Source organism: Lepidochelys kempii, chromosome 3 (assembly GCF_965140265.1).
Source record: "Lepidochelys kempii isolate rLepKem1 chromosome 3, rLepKem1.hap2, whole genome shotgun sequence".
Taxonomy (NCBI): Eukaryota; Metazoa; Chordata; order Testudines; family Cheloniidae; genus Lepidochelys; species Lepidochelys kempii.
In genome coordinates, this window is record NC_133258.1 from 115,030,677 (window position 1) to 115,056,173 (window position 25,497).

Genomic DNA, 25,497 nt, shown 5'->3' on the forward strand with positions numbered 1-25,497 from the left:
ATGTAAGGGGCAGGGCATCACCATCAGTCAGTGAGATCTAAGAATGAAGTGAAGTGAGAGCTCAGCTGCAATATAGTGAACTTTGTTTCATTGTTTAATTGTAAGCGACCTTTGGATTTAAAGGACTAGGGTTAACCATCTAAGGCTGTCACCTATTGTAACACTATTTAATACTGGTCCACCCAATGTTGGTACAATTTCTTGATGTTAGTACATTTCAGTTATTCTTAAAATTTAAAAAGTTTCTATAAGCTTAGAGGCAATGCTGTTTTTTAAATTTGCTTATTTTATTTATTTATGGCAGGAATAAGTACAGACTTACAGAACCTATCATGCAAATTGATCATCTTATAGGACAGGAATAAATCATACATGCATATCGTGCATCAAAGTCATTAAATGGGCTACAAATGCAATATAAAATAAGCCATCCAAAAGTTTAACAAATGGAGGGGCAGCACCAAAGATGCTCCTCGCCTGGGGTGCAGTTTGGTCTAGGGCCGGCCTTGGTACCATCCTACACCATCATGTACTCATTCTCTCTCCCACTGTAAGCATATGAAAGATTATAACTATGGAATACACTTCTTAATTCTTCAACCATGTGGGTGAGAGAAGAACTATGAAAAAGTTTTCATCGTGAACTTTTTTACTGCTTCAGTTGCACTCTGCCTACTAATCAATCTTCCCTGAGATTTATCCTAGTATATCAAACCAATCAATATTTAAACAGCCATCACTAAGGAAAACATTGCATGAACTTTTTTATTCTTTGTCTTTTCCGCACCCCAGAATTAAAATTGCTTGGATGAGCTAAAAACAGGAATTACCAGACTGTGTCAGAAATGTTATATTAACTTACTGACCAGATTTTCATAAAACACAAAGTTGTGGATGATTAGTTTTGTTTTTTTAGCATTGCATTGGAGAGCTGGGATTATATGATTTCCTATTGAATACAGAGTTCAGTTCTTCTACTGCCAGACATGCAGTGCTTAATTTATACCAGGGCTGAGGCCCGGTACCTCTCTAGGCATGGCAACTCATAGCCCTGGCATCTCTGGGCTTGCCATGTCAGTTATGAAAGTAAAACAATTGCTTGAGCCCTAGCACCTCTTTCATTACAAATTAAGCACTGTAGTCATATTAGACTGTATAATCAAAACACCCTGATTTATAGAGAAGCTCATGTGAGCTTTGGAGGCTTATAAAATGTATTAGTTACAATTTTCTGTCTGACACTGAAGCTGGTAAAATTGGACTTGTAGCCATAAGAGAACTGGACTTTTTTGTGATATGTGGTTTAACCAAATACTTTATACTACTATATACTATCACATATCAGACACTTGTTTGTGGTGTCACCATTGTGATAGCTTGGAAATGGTTTTCGTTTGATGTAAAGTAGACATAGAGCTGGATGTCATGTGGGTGTTGATGGCACTTAAGTGTGAGTATCTTGCAGTTTCCTCTGAGTGGCTTTATATTATAAATAAGATGCCAAATAGATGGGGGAGGAGGTTGAATCTCATGTGACTCCATGGTAGGGTGATCAGACAGCAAGCGTAAAACATCGGGACAGGGGGTGGGGGGTAATAGAAGCTTATATTAAAAAAAAGCCCCAAATATCGGGACTGTCCATGTAAAATTGGGACATCTGGTCACCTTACTGTGGAGCAGTTTCCTTTTATGATTATCTGTGTTTGGTCTGAGAGAGAGGACCGGAGCTAATTCTTAACATTTCTGTTCTCCCCTGAAGCCTCTTCAAGGTGGGATAGGCTATTTTGATGATTGATATTAAATGCAACAGGGAGATCCAGAGGAATGAGCGTGTATGGTAAGCTCCTTGTCCGGGAAGTCATCTCTTAGTGCATCTGGTGCTGTTTATTTCATGCCCTTGCATGAAACCTGTGAGGATCCATAAATGTGATTCAGGCTCTTCTGGCTTCTGAGCAGCTGCTGTGTCCACAATGCCGCCTGACAGCTCTGTCGAAGCAGGAAACAGCCTTTGAGCCCTATGGGCTCAAGCACAACTGGATGTCCTGCCCATGGAGGCCCTGACTGGCAGTGCCTATCACATTCCCTGATTTGTCCCAGGTATGTTATTTAAGACCTAGGGAATACACCTGGAGGCTGTTTGCAGATCCCCAGCTTGCTGCTACAATAGATGCTGCTGCCTGCCCCTGATACCTTGGCTTGTTTCTGGTTGCTGGCCCCAGCACTGCTCCTGATATCTAGCCTTTCACAATATCTTGCCTCTTTACATCTCACTCTGATCTCAGCTGACCTACTTGGCTCCGACCCAGTGTGGCTCATTAACTTTGCCTTTGACCTGATCCTACAGAGTGACACTAGCACGGATGGCTGCTTCTGGCCTTGACTCTTTGGACTGAACTCAGAACTGGCTATTGAGTCCCCCCTCCAACCCAGGCCCCAGCCTCGACTTGCACCTCATAGCTAGGATCCTGACACAATCTGATTTGAGAGGCATCTGGGATATGTCAGCTATAGGGGAAATGGGAGACTATTCTTGGCTAAATTCTCAGTCAGTTTGCTCAGAAATTAAAGATTGGAATGAATGTCAGTTTGCAGGGCTATTAGCATTCAGCAATGATTTCTCTTGCTAATAAAACCTTTGTATACCACCTTGTATGCAAAATATAATGTGCATAAATTATAATAGATGAGCTTGTGCTTGCATCCACCTCACAATGGTCATGCCTTCATATTCAATTTGTGATGTAATAAAGTATTTATCTAAACTCTACCTTTATCAGGGCTCACCTTGATGTTGCTTTTGCTGCTAGCAGCATTCTGATTCGCCAGTAAAGATAATGCACAATGGCTGAAAAGAGCTTCTTTGAAAGAACAAAATGGTCAAGGATTAAGTCTGGTGATCATCCAGGCTGGTGATGTAGCCACAATACTACTTTCTTTCAGTAGATGGATTCATGTATTGAGAAGATTTTATGGAGCAACAATAGACTTGAATAATCATAATCAAGTTACATAGCTATACATGAAACAGTAATTAGCAATGAGTGGCTCTCCTAATATGTAGCTTCCCTGAAATGATTTGGAAAACTGGAGTATCTGGAATGTAGCATTACAGGTAGAAAAATATGTGAAATGGGCAGTTTCACTTCCTTCCATTTCTAGAAGTACCATTCCCAGAAGGGACACTTTTGGGTATGATGTTCTTGTATTAGAAATCTGGACTGTCTTCTGATGCTGCTCTTACAACTGTTGTGTTATGGGAGAAGTAATGTTATTTGGGCTATAATGACAAATGCCAATATTGAGGTTGGCCTATCCAATGGCACCCTTATAGAGGGTTTCTACATAATTTAAGTAGGATGAACCAGCTCTATAAGAACTTTAGTATAATTTCCATAAAACCTTTTAAAACCTATGGAATTTAATATAAAATGATTTCCTTTATGCAAGTCTCTTACAATCATTACATAGATTCAATAGCAAGAATATCATTATCTAAATGCTCTAGTATGGTCCAAAAAGCATATAGAAGAGCTGCGACTTTCTGCTAAGTTCATTAGTTTGTTTTTTCTCCCCCCTGTAAGGGCTCATGCGAGCACACAGAATTTTCCAGCAACCTTCACTCGCCTGATAGAGAATGGCCAAACTAAACTAAGTTTAAACAGTTAGAAGTTCCACAAGACTTTGTAAAAAGTGTATAGCATATAGCGTTACTAGACTTAGTTTCCAGTGGACTCAGAAATCTGATTTGACATCTTTGTTTCATTCCATTTGAGCTATCTACCTAAAGGTGTCCTTGTGTTTGGCTCCTGTGCAGAATTCAGCATAATCAGAAGTGTTCCTGAAATATTTATTGGTAACTCTGGAGTTTTGTTTCTCCTTGAAATGAATTCTATCTACTATTTTCTGTGGATAGTGAAGTCCGTTACACTGTTGGGTGGCTGTGAAAATCATAGTCTGAATATGAATCAAAGATCGCTCAGGGAACTTTTTTTTTTCTAAGAAGGAAAATCTTTGATATATATATGTATGTATATAAACTAGGCTGAGGTTCAGGGTGCTGGGAGCAAAATAAATTGTAGGAGAAAAGGGTAAATTTGGATAATCAGTTTAATTTACAGCTAATAAAACTGGGGTGCAGGGGGGCAATTAACTTTTTTACTTTCACAGTTCAAACCCTCTGTTTTCTTACTGCCAAAGACCATTTTTGCAGAGATTGAAGTTTGAACTCTGCTAAGCCAACAGAGGGGTTGCAAAGCCAAACCAGAATTAACTCGGGGTCAGCGGGTGGGGAAGGAGCATTGAAAGCATTCCAGGAATTGTGTAGCCAAAAATATTGACTTACTAATAGTTTTGTAAAAATTCACATATCCTTATAGGAACATAATAAAGCTTTAGTAGCTCTGTTTTTCTTGGTGACTCTTCCAGGCCACCTTACATACAGTACTTATTTGGTGGGTAAGGGAAGCCCTTTACAAAGGATTATCAAAGACTTCAAATTTGTTCAATTAAATGCTGCATCTGCTGTCTTCAGCAATTAGTTTTAAACTGTAAGCTGCTTTCTGGACCCATTTGTACATTTTTGTGTCTTTATACTGCAGTGGTTCATCCCCTGCACGAATGTTGGTAAGTTATTGCCAGAAATCTACTCTATTTCATAGCCAACCAAATATATATCCTACATCAAGCCTAGAGATGTTCTATTTCTCAACAAACAGGACTTGAAAGTATGATATTTCTTGAGCTTCAACATAACCACTTAATCCACCAAATGAGACACAGACATATGATCCAAATGTCAAAGTATATCCGTCTGTGCTTTTCTGGCCCACAGTGCCTGGATTTAGCTACATCTCTTTTAAAACAACCTGTTGTACAGTGCAATATTCAGTAATGAAACAAGGAGGACTGCAGCAAAACAACACCTGTGTTGAGCTTACAGATATACAAATTATCTTGATAAGTGAGCAAATCATTGTTCCCCTGCAAGGTTATGTATTTCATAAATGGTTGGTTAAAAGTAATCAAAATGGGCAGCAGAAAGATGAGGATAAATCTGTAGCTCAGCATCTCCATCTGCTAGCACACTAATGAATCACATTCTCTTTTCTGAATGTTTAAGTATTAGTAAATGGCAGATTTCCCATTACATGTTACCCCAGGCCTTTTGAATGTAGTAACTAGCAACTGAGGTCACCCAGCCTTACTTAAGGTGAAATTATCAGGTGAAAAATTGACAGGTTTCAGAGTAACAGCCGTGTTAGTCTGTATTTGCAAAAAGAAAAGGAGTACTTGTGGCATCTTAGAGACTAACCAATTTATTTGAGCATAAGCTTTCGTGAGCTACAGCTCACTTCATCAGATGCATACTGTGGAAAGTATAGAAGATCTTTTTATACACACAAAGCATGAAAAAATGGGTGTTTACCACTACAAAAGGTTTTCTCTCCCCCCACCCCAGTCTCTTGCTGGTAATAATGTATCCAAAGTGATCACTCTCCTTACAATGTGTATGATAATCAAGGTGGGCCATTTCCAGCACAAATCCAGGGTTTAACAAAGAATGTCGGGGGGCGGGTAGGAAAAAACAAGGGGAAATAGGTTACCTTGCATAATGACTTAGCCACTCCCAGTCTCTATTCAAGCCTAAGTTAATTGTATCCAATTGCAAATGAATTCCAATTCAACAGTCTCTCGCTGGAGTCTGGTTTTGAAGTTTTTTTGTTGTAATATTGCAACTTTCATGTCTGTAATCGCGTGACCAGAGAGATTGAAGTGTTCTCCGACTGGTTTATGAATGTTATAATTCTTGACATCTGATTTGTGTCCATTTATTCTTTTACGTAGAGACTGTCCAGTTTGACCAATGTACATGGCAGAGGGGCATTGCTGGCACATGATGGCATATATCACATTGGTGGATGTGCTGGTGAACGAGCCTCTGATGGTGTGGCTGATGTTATTAGGCCCAGTGATGGTGTCCCCTGAATAGATATGTGGGCACAGTTGGCAGCGGGCTTTGTTGTAAGGATAGGTTCCTGGGTTAGTGATTCTGTTGTGTGGTATGTGGTTGCTGGTGAGTATTTGCTTCAGGTTGGGGGGCTGTCTGTAGGCAAGGACTGGCCTGTCTCCCAAGATTTGTGAGAGTGTTGGGTCATCCTTCAGGATAGGTTTTAGATCCTTAATAATGCGTTGGAGGGGTTTTAGTTGGGGGCTGAAGGTGACGGGTAGTGGCGTTCTGTTATTTTCTTTGTTAGGCCTGTCCTGTAGTAGGTTACTTCTGGGAACTCTTCTGACTCTATCAATCTGTTTCTTCACTTCTGCAGGTGGGTATTGTAGTTGTGAGAATGCTTGATAGAGATCTTATAGGTGTTTGTCTCTGTCTGAGGGGTTGGAGCAAATGCAGTTGTATCTCAGAGCTTGGCTGTAGACGATGGATCGTGTGGTGTGGTCAGGGTGAAAGCTGGAGGCATGTAGGTAGGAATAGCGGTCAGTAGGTTTCCGGTATAGGGTGGTGTTTATGTGACCATCGTTTATTAGCACTATAGTGTCCAGGAAGTGGATCTGTTGTGTGGACTGGACCAGGCTGAGGTTGATGGTGGGATGGAAATTGTTGAAATCATGGTGGAATTCCTCAAGGGCTTCTTTTCCATGGGTCCAGATGATGATGTCATCAATATAGCGCAAGTAGAGTAGGGGCGTTAGGGGACGAGAGCTGAGGAAGCGTTATTCTAAGTCAGCCATAAAAATGTTGGCATACTATGGGGCCATGCAGGTACCCATAGCAGTGCCGCTGATTTGAAGGTATACATTGTCCCCAAATGTGAAATAGTTATGGGTGAGGATAAAGTCACAAAGTTCAGCCACCAGGTTAGCTGTGACATTATCGGGGATAGTATTCTTGACGGCTTGTAGTCCATCTTTGTGTGGAATGTTGGTGTAGAGGGCTTTTACATCCATAGTGGCCAGGATGGTGTTATCAGGAAGATCACCGATGGATTGTAGTTTCCTCAGGAAGTCAGTGGTGTCTCGAAGGTAGCTGGGAGTGCTGGTAACGTAGGGCCTGAGGAGGGAGTCTACATAGCCAGACAATCCTGCTGTCAGGGTGCCAATGCCTGAGATGATGGGGCGCCCAGGATTTCCAGGTTTATGGTTCTTGGGTAGTGGATAGAATATCCCAGGTTGGGGTTCGAGGGGTGTGTCTGTGCGGATTTGATCTTGTGCTTTTTCAGGGAGTTTCTTGAGCAAATGCTGTAGTTTCTTTTGGTAACTCTCAGTGGGATCAGAGGGTAATGGCTTGTAGAAAGTGGTGTTTGGAGAGCTGCCGAGCAGCCTCTTGTTCATATTCTGACCTATTCATGATGACAACAGCACCTCCTTTGTCAGCCTTTTTGATTAGGATGTCAGAGTTGTTTCTGAGGCTGTGGATGGCATTGTGTTCTGCACAGCTGAGGTTGTGGGGCAAGTGATGCTGCTTTTCCACAATTTCAGCCCGTGCACGTTGGCGGAAGCACTCTATGTAGAAGTCCAGTCTGCTGTCTTGACCTTCAGGAAGAGTCCACCTAGAATCCTTCTTTTTGTAGTGTTGGTAGGGAGGTCTCTGTGGATTAGTATGTTGTTCAGAGGTGTGTTGGAAATATTCCTTGAGTCGGAGACGTCGAAAATAGGATTCTAGGTCACCACAGAACTGTATCATGTTCGTGGGGGTGGAGGGGCAGAAGGAGAGGCCCCAAGATAGGACAGCTGCTTCTGCTGGGCTGAGAGTATAGTTGGATAGGTTAACAATATTGCTGGGTGGATTGAGGGAACCAGTGCTGTGGCCCCTTGTGGCATGTAGTAGTTTAGAAAGTTTAGTGTCCTTTTTCTTTTGTAGAGAAGCAAAGTGTGTGTTGTAAATGGCTTGTCTAGTTTTAGTAAAGTCCAGCCATGAGGAAGTTTGTGTGGAAGGTTGTTTTTTTATGAGAGTATCCATTTTTGAGAGCTCATTCTTTATCTTTCCCTGTTTGCTGTAGAGGATGTTGATCAGGTGGTTCTGCAGTTTCTTTGAGAGCGTGTGGCACAAGCTGTCAGCATAGTCTGTGTGGTACGTAGATTGTAATGGATATTTTACCTTCAGTCCTTTTGGTACGATGTCCATCTGTTTGCATTTGGAAAGGAAGATGATGTTGTGAGAATTGATTAATAAATGTTTGTAAAGTGTAGTATAGGTGGTAGGGAGTATTCAAATTATTTTCTTCCAGTCTTCTGTTTCACTGTACTTGGACAATGAAAACAGGTTTGTTAGTCTGATTTTTGTGTAAAATCAGTTAGTCCCGTGACAACAGATCATGAGACTAGTCCAGTGTTGCAGTGCTTGGGATACAAACACTTCGAGGGAATGTTTAAATCAGAAACATAGTTTGTCTGCAAAAACCTAAATTTTGGGCTTTAATCAACCTTTGTTATTTAATTTCTGTTTTATTTGTATTGATTAGAGCTTGATGAATAATGAGAAAAATGAATTGAATAAGTTAGTTGTGGTAGTAAAATAAATTGAATGCGTTATTCAGCCAACACTTTTACTTACACAGTTCCGTACATAAAAATCATCTAACACTGGGAAGGATGGCAATAAGTAAAGAGGTATGGGAGACTTGCACTACAACAGTGAAAAATCAAGGGATATATTTAATGTTATGAACACACTTTGTAAATTCCTGTTTGGTTTGCTCTAAACTAAATTATTTCTATATATTGGAATTTGTGAGTGGAATCCAGAATGAAAGCCAGCATACTAACAACCGTACAACATCAGTATCCCTTTTAATTTACTGCTATTCCCAAAGGTAGCTATTCTTTTTCTTAATGACTAGACTTTGGGTCAGCTGTGAAGCGTCATTCCGGAAAAGCTCTTTTTCCAGTGTGCTGCCGCGATAAGAGGCCTTTACAATTCCTGCTCTAGTAAGAAGGTACTTACAGAAACTACAAGAAAGCTAAATAACCTTTCAAAGCATTTACATTACATTAATGGTAGGTACAACAGGATAAGGAGAGTGTGAGGTTCTGAGCACTTCCTATAAAGTGAGGGCATTCAGCAAATCTCAAATTCGTGATCTTAATGGGTATTCAGAACATTATACTAATAGTTTTAAGAAAATCAACAGAAATGCACTGGATATTGCAAATTCTTGTATTTTAACTCTAGTTCCTTTTCCTAAGATGGAAAGTAACTTGAGTAAGACACTGATTTTAAAAAATGAAGTCAGGCAACTGCATACCAAGTTTGCAAGCAACTCCTTACTCAGTTTGCACATACAGTTACTGTACTTGCACATGAAAACCAAGTATTTGTACTGGAGGATGGTCCATCAGATGCATAGTTGGCCATTTGACTGAATAAATAACTAATTAGCATTTACAGTTCCAGTAACTGCATGCCCAAACTACAGAAGTGGAGCACTTAAAAAGTGCTGATTTTACCGAAGTTTCCCATTATTAGCAGTTTCCCCTTGTACTTCTGTATACTGGCTGTATCTCAGTATTACTGAAGGTAGTTATTAGTGCCTAAGGACTAGAATGTGATTTTTGCCATAGCCATGAGCAGGTGTAAATCCACCAAAAGGGTGCAGACAGATGTCTCAATGATTTTGAAAACAAATACCATAGAAAATTACTGGGTATTAAATGGACCAAATTAATAACAAATGCTAAGATTAGTCAGATTTAACAACCCCTTATTGCTAAAGATCTCCAGATGAGTGGATATTTGTTAAGAATGAAGCCAGAGTGTTTGCCATGGCAAGTGTGCCGTTGGGCAGCTGCAGGAATGTGCAAAAGGGGCCAACTGAAAGATTCCTTTGTTAAACACAACTCTGAGAGTGTCTAGTCTGTAGTCCAGAGGTGTGATTGAAGCACATGCAGACATACCTATGCTAGCTTTGATTTTAGTTAGATCAAAGCTAGTTTGAGTAACAATTTAGAAACCTTAGGGTTGGAAGAGACCTCAGGAGGTCACCTAGTCCAACCCCAACTAAATCATCCCAGCCAGGGCTTTGTCAAGCTGGGCCTTAAAAACCTCTAAGGATGGAGATTCCACCACCTCCCTAGGTAGCCCATTCCAGTGCTTCACCTCCCTCCTAGTGAAATAGTTTTTCCTAATATCCAACCTAGACCTCCCACGTTGCAACTTGAGACCATTGCTCCTTGTTCTGTCATCTGCTACCACTTCGAACAGCCTATCTTCATCCTCTTTGGAACCCCCTTTCAGGTAGTTGAAGGCTGATATCAAATTCCCCCTGACTCTTCTATTCTGAAGACTAAATAAGCCAAGTTCCCTCAGCCACTCCTCATAAATCATGTATTCCAGCCCCCTAATCATTTTTGTTGCCCTCTGCTGGGACTCTCCAATTTGTCCACATCCTTTCTGTAGTAAGGGGCCCAAAACTGGATGCAGTTCTCCAGATGGGGCCTCACCAGTGCTAAATACAGGGGAATAATCACTTCCCTCAATCTGCTGGCAATGCTTCTTCTAATGCAGCCCAATCAGCCATTAGCCTTCTTGGCAACAAGGGCACACTGACTCCTATCCAACTTCTCGTCCACGGTAATCCCCAGGCCCTTTTCTGCAAAACTGCCGCTTAGCCAGTCGGTCCCCAGCCTGTAGCAGTGGGATTCTTCTGCCCTAAGTGCACTTGTCCTTGTTGAACCCCATCAGATTTCTTTTGGCCCAATCCTCCAATTTGTCTAGGTCACTCTGGACCCTATCCTTACCCTCCAGCGTATCTACCTCTCCCCCCAGCTTAGTGTCATCTGCAAACTTGCTGAGGGTGCAATCCATCCCATCATCCAGATCGTTAATGAAGATGTTGAACAAAACCGGCCCAGGACCAATCCCTGAGGCACTCCTCTTGAGACCGGTTGGCAACTAGACATTGAGCCATTGGTCACTACCCGTTGAGCCCAATGATCTAGCCAGCTTTCTATCCACCCTATAGTCCATTCATCCAATCCATGCTTACTGGCAAGAATACTGTGGGAGACCGTATCTAAAGCTTTGCTAAAGTCAAGGTATATCCTGTCTACTGCTTTCCCCATATCCATAGAGCCAGTTTTCTCATCACAGCAGACAATCAGGTTGGTCAGGCATGACTTGCCCTTGGTGAATCCATATTGACTGTTCCTGATCAGCTTCCTCTCCTCCAAGTGCTTCAACATGGATTCCTTGAGGACCTGCTCCATGATTTTTTCTGGGCACTGAGGTGAGGCTGAGCAGTCTCTAGTTCCCTGGATTCTCCTTCTTCCCTTTTTTAAAGGTGGGTACTACATTAGCCTTTTTCCAGTCATCTGGGAGCTCCCCCGAGCGCCACAAGTTTTCAAAGATAATGGCCAGTGGCTCTTCAATCCTATCAGCTGACTCCCTCAGCACCCTGGGCTGCATTTCAGTAGCGGTGAAGGTGCCGCAGCATAGGCAGTGGCCACTCGTATATATGTGTGTACCCAGGTGATGCTGCCCATGCTGCTGCAGCTCCACTGCCATTTGACATAACTAGATCAAAGTTAGCTCAGGTAGATCTACATCTTCTCAGAGAGGGAAAACATCTGGGACTTAACAACACAGAACATGCAAAGAGGGGCCCAGGGTAAACAGGGATGACAAAGCCTTGTTTGTAATGTAAGCAACATCTGATGATGGATGTGGGAAGGATTCAGAAGAGCCAGGTGGTGGTGTGTAACCTGTATCCCCATAAGCATGTTCCTGAGGCATTGTAACTATGGGAAACACCAATGAGTCACAATTCCTTTGTGTTGCTTTGGGTGGGGGTGTTATAATTTTGCTGCTGGTCTATAACAGCAGCAAATGACCACCGCCTCTGTGCCAACTCAGATTTGTTTGCCAGTGATGTGGGGTGTGAAGACCAGGCTCTATTCATTCTGTATCCACTTTATCTGGATGGGGAATAAGCAGCATCCATCTACTCCTACACACCTGAACATAAGGTCTAGGAACTCAGATGGACCTGGATGGTCTAACACTCCCTCTTCCTCCCTTATGTAAGATGTGTAGTCCAAGACCCAGGCTAGTTCTAGGGATTTGAGCAAGTGTTTATGGGCTACCACCTTAATTGTGCAGTTGAATATACATTTGTTTTAAGACAGACCTTAATTCTAGATTTTTTTCCAGCTAATTTCTGACAACATTTCTCATTTAAAGTAACTGTTTATCCAACTGGGACTCCAGCACCATTCGAGTTTCTATTTAATGGCATTCTATAAAAGCATTCTATAATAGATGAGTGTTGAGATGGTCTGAATTGCATCCAAAAGTAGTACATTAATATCTATAAATCTTGAATTTGGAATATTTTCACAGTCAGCTTCCCAATGATCACAGTAATTTATATAGAGAGAAAAAAATGGAAAAAGAAATCATCTCAGTCTGCCAGGCCTTAAATCTCTTTGGGAGGACCATCATGCTGAAACACAATAGGACATTTGGACCTAGAACACAATTATAAGTGGCTTTGGCAAATCTCCATCTTCTATAAACATAGTTTATAAAATAATGAAAATTGGTTTGAAAAAACAATACAACCCAGCCTTCTGCTCTTATGTAGGCCAGATAGTAGCCCCAGCAACCATATATTTTGGGGGCACCCTTGGAGCCTAATTTCACTTCACTTTGTTAAAACTATTGATTTAAAGAAGTGCATGATTAGGGGGTCCTGTGTATAAAGCAAAATAAAGGCAGTGAAGTGGTTAGATGTGTCAGTACAGGCCTCTGAGAAGAGTGAAATATAACTAGGTGCCATGTCTACTAAGTATTGACCATGTTGTGTTCAGACCGTACCATGTTTAGTGCCAACCATACCACTATTGGCTTGTCTATGCTACTTTTCCTGGGAATCTCTCACCCTTGTACTACCACTGATGCAGCTCCACCAGTGGTAGCAATGGTAGAGGTTTTAGTGTAGACGCAAAGCAGTTGGGCAAATCCTTCTTCTTTCCAGTTCTTTGTGCGGTAGGACATGGCAGAGAGTATTGATCCATGTCCTGCTGATGCCATTCTGTGTGCATGTCACACTCATTCCTTTTTTTTTTTTTTTTGGTCAGTGCCCCGTCTACACTAGTGTTTCCATTGCTGCTAAATTAAATCCTGGTTCATTATTCTCTATTATATTTATGCTTTCAAATTGTTAATCAAATCCGTTTCCAAGTCAATTAGAAGAAGTGTCACTAATCTTACTATATGTAATTTTTGGCACCAGCAAGGGTAAAGAAGCTTCCAAGTTGCACCGAGTCTAAATTCTGGAAATGAGGTATAGTCACATCTGCAAATAAAGGTAGACTATAGGGTATCTTAAACAACCCAACCACCACCCCCAAAATATTATCTGCATTCTGTAGTATTCAATCATAATCTGTAAGAAAAATAAATTGAACCAAGTACATTTTTGGGAAGGATCATCTGACTTTTAATTAAACAGTTATAACGTTTTTTTCAGTGTGCAAGTGGGCTGGATTGTACCTAAAACCTGTGTAGGCAGTGCCACTCATCCACTGCACTACCAGTTTCTATTCCCACTTAGTCTGTCAAATGTAGAGCACAGCAATCCATTAACAGATCCTGTCATTTCCATATTTCATTGCAAAGGACTAGAGAAAATCACAAATGGTGATATAATTATAATGATATATATTTCATACAGTTTATTCTTAAACTTATTATATTTCACCAAATTCATGTTAATATTCACTCATACAAGTTAGAATGATTAAGATTAACAGCTTAATAGGTACCTTTGGTACGTTGGACAGTTGTATACTTAAACACTGTATTTATCTGCAAATAATGTGCAAGTTTTCATTAGAAGAGGTTGATTATTACTAGAACATTTAGAAAGCACCTATCTATTTGAACTGGCCTCTTCTTTATAAGCCCAGTCCCTAAGAGGACTGGAAGGCTGAGCTCTGCCCAGTGTAATGTTGGATGATTTCATCCACTGTAATGCTCTTAAGAGGAAGAACAGGCAGCTGGACACCTCCCCACTTCCACACCCATATTCTTACATTTAAAAATGGCATGGACTCACTGATGGTGAAACCACTGTTATCTCAAAAAAGATTGCATTTTAAGGTTTTGGATAGTTCGGCAATTTCAGAAGTATAGTAGCAATTCCATTTTTCATTATTTCCTATTTCTACCAAGTATAATTTAGGTTTATATTTGTCTTGCCTACACTGCACGTGTGTGTTATATAATAGTAGGCCAAAAAGTATGATCCCTATCTTAGGCACCTCAGCTTCTTCTTCCTTCTCTTTAAAGACTTTTGCAAAATAACTGCTGTTTCCTTAGATTTCTCTCCAATTCCTTCTCAACAATTTTTACAATTTTCTCTTAACTTCTGTCTGTATAGAATTCTTTTATTGAACATTTTCCTCTACAGTTTGATCATTATGTCTTGTTTCTCATCTTATTCTTTTCACTTGTTTCTGCTTGGTTTTGTGTAGTTCTGAAATCTTCTTTCTTTTCATCAGGTGTTTATATTTTTAGTCATATTATTGTTTAATCCAGTCTTTAAATCCCTGCTTAATTATACCACTTCCTTCTAAATGTGGGATTCTTTACAGGAGAAAGGCTGTACATGTATTGGGAGAGGATTCTATGAGGTTTTGTTGTTGTGGTATATAATATAGTAGGTTATTGCAGTAAAACGCCAAAATGTCCTACAAGATGCACTGATAAAACGATTGATAGCCAAAAACTAGATATTTGATCTAATCTTATAAGATAAACCGATTGTATTGTTGAAGATGGAATAAAATGACCAGAAAAAAAGAAAAAGGAATGCCAAAACAAGGAGAAAAAAATTCTGGTTCAGAAGAGCTAAAGCCCAAAGCTATGCAGCAAATGTCTAGATGGAAGCTTCTTTCCCATCTTAAAATCAGTTTGTTTGGCGAATCACCAGAAATTCTATATGCAATAGCACTAATGTGGAAAAACAAAGCAGTACTCGGGTCCTTGGAGAGAAGCTGCTACCTACAATCCAGTTGCCTAGTAACCAGACTCTAACTCTCCTCCCCTGTCAGATATTTGCTTTCTTAGCTTGATAGAAGTGTCAGGATTCCAGGACTATTGAATTCCTTGCCTTTTACATTTTTGGATTTTTACCTGTCTGTCATATGTTTGGGTTTCAGTCTAATGGGTATTGACTACAGGACCCTGAAATTGAGAGGTAGTAGGATGCTTAGAAGTAGCTTTTACTCTAAAGTGTTTAGAGGTTAGAGGACAAAGAGACCAAGCATGGAGGAAGGGATGGTTCTTTAAGCTGTTATTTTGGGCCACCATGTTGATAAATGAATGCCTTAATTCTTGAGTATTTTGTTTCTGAGGTGGTATTCTAACTCAGGGAGCAGGTTTTTAAAGATAATGTAATATGGCTCCTCTTCCAGACTCTCTGGCTGCCTCTTCCATTAAATTCATAGCCTGCAACAACAACACCACAAGGAAGTGGGAATTTGAGGTAGAGCTACAATGTGTTTTCCTTCTGGCAGCACAGAACTCCTACCAGTCCAGTCAATTGCATCTGCAGAATTAAACAACATTAAAAAGCAATATTTCATGTATGTGAACAAAACTTTTTCCTCTGTCATAGAATCCAGATTTTTAAAAATACATGTGCAAAAGTGTGTGAGCTGCATATGCGAAATGCCCAGTGGGCATGTACAGGTCAGGGCTGCATCCACAAATCTCCAGCTTGCCTGCGTGCATCTGGCATTCATGTGCTCAAGTGGCCAAAAGTTTGTGGGCCAAAAGTTTCTGTTGGACGTATTTCAAACAGTGACTTAATAGACAAGATACTCATTCTTACCTGCATGGCCTCATGGTTAAGGCACAGCAATGTGTCAGGTGATCTAGGGTCTGCTACGTATATGTTGTGTGACCTTGGACAAGTCACTTAATCTCACCATATCCCAGTTCCCTACTTCTCAGGAGCATTGGGAAGTTAACTCATATGTTTGTTAGCTGCTTTGAGATAGTAATCAAATTTGTTATCATACGACAAGTGGATGTAGGGTTTTCTCCATTATTTCATCACATACAGTCTGTACAGCTGATTTAAACAGACTGCAGGAGACACTAGAAACCAGATTTTGATTTTTGATCCAGCACGGCTTTCTTAAAGAAACAAACAAAAATCAGAATAATTAGTGTTTCTATAGCAGTGATAGTTAGACAGAGGCTCGCTGCAAGTGACTCTTTAAAGTGTCTCCTGCAGCTCTTTGCAACACATGATATTAAAACACACTGTGATTTTAATTATTAGCCAGTTTTAGTTATTAACCAATCCAGATGCTTTTACAACCAATCCAGATGTTCTTAACCAAGTGTAGTTGATTAAAAAAAATACTTGGTCAGTCATTTTGCTGTGTGCGTGGGTACACACACACAAAGTAGTAAATGAAACAATGAATTCACACTACTGTGGCTCTTTTGGGTAATTTGGCTACTAAACCACTGAGGTCTGAGTATCACTGTTCTATAGGAAACCAGTGGTTATTTCATGTTGCTAAGCAACTGCTCGTAGGAGGACAAATATTCTGGATCTGCATGTATTTATCATTTGATAACAAACCTGTTTAAGAAATCTTCAATACAGTATTACCACCGCAAAATTGCAAATAAAAGATCCATTTGGTATTTTGTGAGGTAAGCAGATATGAATGCGCTGTTTGCATCAAGATTAATTCATTTCATTGAAAAAAATGCATAAGAAATTAAAATTAAATGTCTAGGAGAGAGATTCCTGAGAATCAGAGAATGTACCATTATTAACTACCCTTCTGTGACTGAAACTAAATAGGAGATAGATAGTTGTGATACATAGTTCAATGGGTACAGGAAGGCTCTTATGTCATGATTGTGAGCACAGCCTAAAGAATGGATGTATTTCATAGAGATATTAGATTTGGGGAGAAGGAAAGGAAATAGACTCACAATAGACAAGTGTTCTTCCAACCTATCGATGGAGAAACATTGCTGTCCTTGCCCTCCTTTCAGGAACATAAGTGGTACCAAGAAGAAAAAGTTTATGGAGAGAATAGTGAGAATTACCCTACAATAGAGGGAGGAATATGTACAATTCCCTGTTAGGATCTGTCTTTGATCATAGATCAAAGCCAAGAATGATGGGAGAGAAATGTATAAAACTATTTTCAGTTGTTGTTCTTTCAAAACAAACAAAAAAGCCCTCCCAAATTGGAAAGTACTGAGGATAAAAACCAGTTTTTATTTTAAAAAGTTTAAATTAATGCTTATATTTATAAGGCTGTTTTTCTAAGGTAAAGTGCACATTGCCCTACTATATAGAGTCAGAAAGCCCTTTAGGAGCCCACCATCTTAGGGCCAAGATCTCCTGTCTGACGTGACTTAAAGGGCATGCATTTGCTGTCCTTAACCGAATCCCAAGGACTGAAGTAATTTTGATAGCTTTGCACACCAATTGACTGATCAACAAACAAGAAGTTGTCACTGAAAATGAATGGCTAGCTGAGGTCAAGCTGCACATCGGTGATGAACTTTCAGATGATTTCTTGAAAAATGGTGTTGATAAGGCTTGCATCCATACCAGGTTAATCAGTGTTGTGGAGAGTTGTCACAAGCTACAAGGAGTTGGATTAGATAATAGGACCAACCAAAAAAATCAGTCACTGTCATGCTTAGTACTTCTGAAGAAGTGAATACACAATAATGACCGAAGAATCCAATGGTGGTTTGGAGTTCGCAGAAAATGCAGAACTTTTTTTTTTAGGTTTGAGGTTTCACAAAAGTTTCCTTGAGTTTTGTGAAATACTCCCCCCCCTTAATTTAAACCATTGTTTTTTAAACAAAATTTTAATTTAAAAAAGAACCATGCTTTAAGTACTGCTGTGCTATGAAAACAATAAGTTTTCTGTTTGATAGTTATTTTTGCCAAGCTTCTAGGACTACAGAAGAAATAAAATAGCAACATATAAATCATTCCAGCACTAATGTTTTTCAAGAGTGAAACAGAATTTGGACTTCAAAAATGTTGAGTGATCTTCTAAATCTAAAATATACAGTTTGGGTCAATTCTACGCAAAACAAATTTTCCTGCTCTCTCAGGAATAATTGACATAAGGTACAAATGAAGTTGATGTTTTATCACTATCCACTAGTAGATGGGAGGAAAAATAGAGACTGACCGAAAGATTAGAAGTTGGACTTTAGGTTAGGATAAGATAATCATCCAAGAGTTCTACTGATTATTCAAAGCATTTCTAAATTATCTGAGCTTATTAGCAAAAGTTTTCAAAAAGAGGTGGCTATAACCACATATAGTCACTAAATATATGCCCTAGTTTTCAGCTGTTGAGCAGCTCCTATTTACTTCTATGGGAGTTGCCAGTGCTCAATAATTTTGAAAATTGGGTACTTATTTGGAGTTTGAAAATCTTCATCATATCTTTAAAACTCAAATGGAAATAGTGCAAGAAAACGACCCCCCCGCCTCCCCCTAGTACTTCCATTTTTGATAGAATAGCCTTCCTCATAGTATTTTTGCAGTTCTGGTTCTATACAGACTGGAATTAATGTATCCATACATTACAGAAACTTAAAGGTTCAGTTCAAGTTTGGTTGTAGAAATGGGTCAGTCAAATTGTAGCTTGATAGAAATGTTTGTTTTAGGAATACTTATCTGTGGCTTGTTTTTCTTTTACTTATAGAAACTCAAGTTAAAGTTTCATAAGCTGAAAGAAATTTGGAGGCCCTCAAATTTTTCAGGGAGAGACTCACTCCCTTAGTCCAAGATAATGAATAATAGAATAATCATCTAATTTCTCCATCTAGGAGATAAATGAAGAGTTAGTAGTAGAAACTTACATAAATCTCTGATTAGCAGTAATTCTTATACAGATTTAAAGGACTTTCTGTCTGTGATCATAATAATGTCACTGCCTGATGTGAGACATGAGGAATGCATTTAAAATTCTCAGATTCAGCCTCTGAAGCTGCAAAGTAGAACCGAGGTTAAGATGTTTCCTTTGAAGTAAAATATAAAGCTTGGTTTGCACCAAGGTATGTTGGGTACATTCTCTGGGTTCAAAAAACTGACTTCTGAAGAAACCTTTCTTAATTTTTAAAGTAAAGTTAGTAGGAAACTCTCAAAAATCAGTCCAATATACACATTTGAAATGTGAATTAGTTGTATGATTACAAGTAGTCAGTTCTTTCACAGATGATCAACCACATATGGCACATAAAATAACTGGCAGACATCCTTCACCTGTCCAACCCTGTCTGACTTAAGAACACAGCCAGCCAAATATGGAGCTGTTGAGGAGACAGGTTATATAAATTTGATTCAAATATTTGCTTAGATTAATGCTCTCACTCTCAGACTGTGATACTGGCTCTGATTTCTTCTAGTGGAGGCGCAGATGTGCCCAGGGGAAATGAAAAAAGGAATATATTTTCTTAAACAGATTATTTTCACTTAGGACTCAGCAGAAATGGACCTGTTTAATTAAGTGAATATTCATTAGAAAATTCAGCTTTTGTTGATGTTAAGTGCCAAAACTAAAAGTTCCAGCAAGAAAATGAAATTAACAGGTTGCTCTGTATTCTTCTAAAATGTACCATTTGGAACAGCTTCCCACTGAAACATTTTATCTCAATGGTGTCAGAGGAACCCTAAATATTTCCTTAACATATAGAGAGGAAAAATCCTGGATTAGGACATAACTAATCTAAATCCTATTCTAAGTGACCACTTCCAATCTAAAAGAAAATATGGCCCTGTCTAAACTTGATTTTCCTGATTTAGAATAAAGTACCCATTTCATTTGTCTCTGGACACATAATTTAAACAAAACAACAAAATCAGACATTAAATAAAAATAATATGCTCCATCTAGAAAATAAGCACATCATCCACACTTTCATGAGCAGGCAGAGAGTCCTGTGAAAACAGATGGTCTTTACACCATGCAATGAAGGTTGACAAACTGACTCTTTTGAACCAATGTGGAAGTGAATTCCAGAATTGAGGTGTCCTATCAGCAGCCACCACACATGCAAATCAAGGCAATATTAGAAAGAACACTGCACTCTAGCTGATCTGAAAGATCGTGGTGAAACAGAGAGACAGGTGATATCTCAGGTATGTATGGTCCAACCCAGATAAGACTTTAAAGATCACTTTTTCAACACTTTAAATTGCATTCATAGGCAAAAAGATGTCACCGGAAGCTACAGTTTGCAATGTCATGTGCGGCAATGTATGTACTACATATTAGCACAATATTTTACAAAAAAATGTAACAAGCATTGAGTGTATTGGTTGTCATATGCATGACTGTACCATGTTGTATGTACCAGTTGACTGTACCACTAATCATCTCTGGAATGAGATATTTAGCTTAGTGCTTACTGAATTGATGAAGGTCTACAAATGTGTGGTGTTTAGATGTTGCTTGTAATTATTAGAATTGGGAGCACTGGCTGTTGAGAGTCTGAAAGGACATGAAACAGGAAGGAGGGGGGAGGAGTTGAAGAGGCTGAGTGAGAGCTACTGAGGGTGCAACAGTAGCTTGGAAAAAAGGTTTCCACTTTAAAAAATAAAGTCCTGTTGAAGTATGTTAGTACCTTGCCTGTTTACTACAACATGTTCCTCTGCAGTATGGATAGAAGGCAACAAGTTTAGCAGACTTATGAAGTCGTCAGATCCTCCTAGCTCCATCCTACAATGCAGTACCTTACTTTTAGAAATTACTTCAAAACCTCTGCTCCTAGCAATAATCATGAGCACTATCAGAAGGGGCTCCAGGAATGAAATGTGGGTGTGTAGAACAATTTTGACACACCTATCAAAAACAAGTGAGCCAAAGCAACAATGACATGCTATGTCTCTCCAATTTGTTTTTTTCTTGTTTAGTACAGAAATAGTCTTTTGGGTTTATATCCTGAGCTCATGTTATGGAGCTCAGCTAACTTACACCATGTGAAGATCTGGCCCTCTGCATCTTGATCACAGGAACACAAACAATATTGCTAACTTTATCCATGCCTTGCTAGAATCTTCCATTTTTAAATTTGACCTTGATCCTGCACAGGGATTGGCCAACATGTACCTTTATGCTGGTGTAAAGTCAGTGGGACCCCATGTGGGTGGATTGCTGTGCAGGATCAGCTCCATAGTGTGTTTTGGTTTCAAGAAGAACATATTTAGAGCATAGACAAAACTTGTAGAAAACCAGAGTAAACATGGATTGCAAGACACAATTCACCTGTATGGAAATTTAGTGTATACACTTATTGAATCTTGGAATATTTCTGTGCCTAAAATGTTCATGTAATCTTTTTTTGTCTTCAGTGCAGGTCTGTTTGACCACTGAGTGGTATTACCTGGTGTTGGTTTACACCATATCACATGTTGTGCTCTAACTGAATGTTCTCTCATCTTCTTTTTATAGAATATCAGGGTTGGAAGGGACCTCAGGAGATCATCTAATCCAACCCCCTGCTCAAAGCAGGACCAATCCCCAATTTTTGCCACAGCTCCCTAAATGGCCCCCTCAAGGATTGAACTCACAATGCTGGGTTTAGCAAGCCAATGCTCAAACCACTGAGCTATCCCCCGCCCCGTTTGCTGTAATGAGCCATGTGACTTTATCAGGAATATAAATAATTTGGTGGTATAGAGGATGTGTGAGGAGGAATTGTGATGAGACCGTCTTGTCTCTACCCCCAGACACAAAGCTTTCTCATGACCTTAGTGCCAGTTCAGATGTCGTCTTCTGATTTCAACCTCTCCTAACACCAGACTTATCATTCTGTGAAACAACGATCTGGGAAGAAGGAATGACTGGATAGACAAAGCATAAAAGAAAGTCTTTTTCACACACAACAGAACGTTGCATTCTTGCTACTGCCAAGTGATGATTTTTAATAGATGGGTTTTGGGGTGGGTTTTGCCTACACAAAATGGGCATGAATTTGTATGTCTATCTGTCTGACTATTGATTATATAATGTTAATGACAGCAAGCAGATAAATGTTAACAGGTTTCATAGACATGCACTTTTTATATTTCAATCAATCAGATTTTTTTTTAAAGCAGAGATGTTTTGAATCAGTGGTTCTATAATCCAGGATGTGGTGAAGTTATGATGTGTTCAAATATATGTGAACCACGTGGTTTTTTCCACACAATTGTGCCTGTTGATTTCATAGGCAAATTTTAATTCACAAACATCATAGTCCTAAAACCATGCAACAGAAAATAGCAATTAAGATCTCTTATTCAATAGTCCCCAGTAATCTACTGTGAGAATTGGTGTAGGATGAAGTTTTGCCAAAATATCTTTTGTTCTGGCTGTTAGGAAGCCTTTGTGGTAGGAAAAAAGCAATGAATTTATGAAAAATGGGAACAGCAAACCTTTTAAGGTACTTAGCTAAGAAAAAATATTAGTTTAACTAATCGGCAAAACATGAAAAGGTCAGGTGATGGGTATGAGAGATTTAATGAATCCAATGTATGTGGAAAGATTAATTGAATATGGTTAGAGGAGCTACAGGATTTTAGTAGATTAGAATAAAAATTCTGCCCTCTTCACGCTGCCCTAGTTCAGTGAAGTGTCATTTTTCTGCGGGAAGATATTTATTCATATAGATCAGAGATTCTCAGCCTGGAGGTCATGAACAGGTTTCAGGAGAGTCATGGCCACCCTCCCTTTCTTTATGTGGAGTGTGTGTGTGCCTTCTTATCTTGTAACATTGGTTCACATTATGGAAAAGTTTGAAAACCATTTGTATGGATGTTTGCTCATAGAAAGTGAGCACTGTGCTGGGGTGGCAAGGGTGGTGTCAGTGCTACCAAATTTGGGGCCCCTTGTTATATTTAAAGCACGCCTATAAGCGTGAAGATTTTGACACCTTTGAGAGGGCTTGAGATGAATTGCTTTTCAGTGGGTGCAGTGAGTGCCCAATATGACACATCCACCCCACCCAAACAGCATGATATCTCTTGACCACTCTCTGGTGGTTTTTCTAAACTATTCTCCCAGCCTCCTCCCCAGTTCCCTATCTTCTGTCTTCTCTCTGCGTTGATGGAACCCACCCAGGCCCCTTCAAAATACTTTCTTTGTAACTTTTTCCACAAAGGGAGACTTTGTTCTGTGGCCAGGCCTTTTGTTGTTACTGCTGCTGTTACTACTACTATGATGGGTATCCCAATCAAGGAGCAGGGCCTCACTCTGCTAAGCACTATCCAAACAAGTAACAAAGACAGTTCATGCTCCAGAAATTTTACAGTCCAGGTGTATTTTCTGTGCTTCTCTTCACTTAAGAGAGGTCACATGGCAACCCTCTTGTGATCTTATCATTTTATATTTTCCTTATTATGTACTTTTTGTTTACTTTGTGCAGCATTCATTACCATAGTATCTGAACAACGTATGATAGGGAAAACCTCCCTGAGTGGTTCTTCCCCACTAACAAAGAACAAGTGCTCAGTGCTGGTTTAAGCTATAATTAAAATAATTTGTTAGTGTGGAAAGCCTTAAGAGGCTTGGACCAGCACCACAGCATTCATGAGCAGTTTTGGGGTCCAACATTTGTGATCTATTTAAGCCACACATAGCGTTCAGCTATCTCTGATGACCTGCTCAGTGAAACATGTGTGATTAATTGTATGCTAGAAGCTAGGGCATGCTTTGGCAGTTCATGTAGTAGGACAATATTTATTCAGTTCAGTTGCTGGTTGTGTTTTGTTTTGTTTTGTTTTTGAGAGGAGTGGCGCATCAAATCATGGCTCCCCCAGGCTGGTGTTTGACAAGCACGTCCCAAAGCCAAATCCATTGAAATGTTATGAATCACTTACAATAAAGAATCATTCTTAATGTTATACTTTACAAATATACATAGCATTCCCCCTGTGTACTAGCTTAAGGTTCTATGGTTATGACTGATTCTTGGGAAAACAAACCCAAAAGGAGTTCTGCATGACTCTATACAAACATCTGCTGATTGGTTGAAGTTATAAACATGAGTAGTTGTACAGGTTTAAGGAAAAGAAGCTAATCAGATTCTTATGTGTCTCCAGGGATCCGAAAAGACCGCAGAGGTGGGCGGATGCTGAAATACAAACGTCAAAGAGAGGAGCAGGATGCCAGGAATGGAGGGACTACTTCTATTGAGATGAGAACCCCCACCCTCTGGACAAGTCCTCTTGTGATTAAGCATAGCAAGAAGAACAGTCCAGCTTTGACCCTGACAGCAGAGCAGATGGTCAGCGCCTTGCTGGAAGCTGAGCCGCCCATAGTCTATTCAGAGTATGATCCTAACCGACCTTTCAGTGAAGCCTCCATGATGACCCTGTTGACCAGCCTTGCAGACCGGGAACTGGTGCACATGATCAACTGGGCAAAAAGGGTCCCAGGTAAGAAAATAGATCATTCGAACAGTGGTTAACTGGAAAAGTTCCAATATTACTTTTAAGTGAGGGAATTTCCTTCTCCCTCTCCCTACTCCACAGACACAGTTTCCTCATTATCTACAAATCATTCATTTAAATATCCTTATCTGTAAAATTACAAATTTCATGTGGTGCTCCTTAGAAGGAAACTTTTGGGAAACGCAGGTAAAACTTTAGGGAAAAAATCTTGTTCAGAAAAATTCGTTACTGTAGATTATAATATATTGTCTGCCAAATATAATAGATAGCTTGGAGGTAACTGGCACCAGGATATAATCTTTCATTGCCAGGTCAGTGAATCAAACTTTGCCTAGATCTGTTACAAATGCAAGTTTTTGCTGTATAAAAGAGATTCAGAGGCCTATGTGAAATGGACTAGTTATCATGGGTCTATTTCCTAGCAAACAGGTGTCCAGACCACAAAACGCTACCAAGTTTGGCACTGATCGGCACCCTTTATGACAGTCCAAGCAGAGAAACCAATGAGTGGTCATTAAAAACCCTCTGATGTCTGAAGGTCGTCCGAGTTGAAGGTCATTGACAGGGTAGTGTGGGGAAGATTGCATTTCTGCTGAATGGACTGATCCTGTTCTGTGGATAAAAAGAAGATACCAGCCTCCAGAGCTATCAGTCCAATACCCTTCATAAGCATTATATTCACTAAACATTTATTATGCATGCTGAATCTTTAATTTTATCACAGAACTTCTCTTTACTAGGCCTACTGGTACAATATACCTACTAGTATGTTTTGCCTAGTTTAGCCAATTTTTAATCTCTTTAATTTCATATTCTAGCCCTTTATTTCATTAACATTTATGTAGATTCTGTGAACAACTGTTCTGAGAATGTCCACTACTACAGATTTAGTTAGGTCAAATGCTGTAGGTCATGCCTCTTTTCTGTGTCCTTCACTTAAACTTGGCAAAACTTTACTTAGTAAATCAATAACACACACAGTCTGTTTTCCAGTCCTTATGTGTTGTTGTTGTTTTTTTAACAACTTTTCACATGTCACTTAGTG

At 39.6% G+C, this 25,497-nt stretch overlaps 1 protein-coding gene across 11 annotated transcripts in view; it reads left to right on the forward strand.

Annotated features, from left to right (window-relative positions):
• Positions 1–25,497, forward strand: part of ESR1 (estrogen receptor 1) — a 258,838-nt gene that overhangs the window by 156,184 nt on the left and 77,157 nt on the right. For all 11 annotated transcript variants that reach the window (XM_073337674.1, XM_073337671.1, XM_073337679.1 and 8 more), the window contains one exon: positions 24,102–24,437. In XM_073337674.1, coding sequence (XP_073193775.1) covers positions 24,102–24,437 — 336 coding nt within the window. The remainder of the gene's footprint in view (positions 1–24,101; positions 24,438–25,497) is intronic.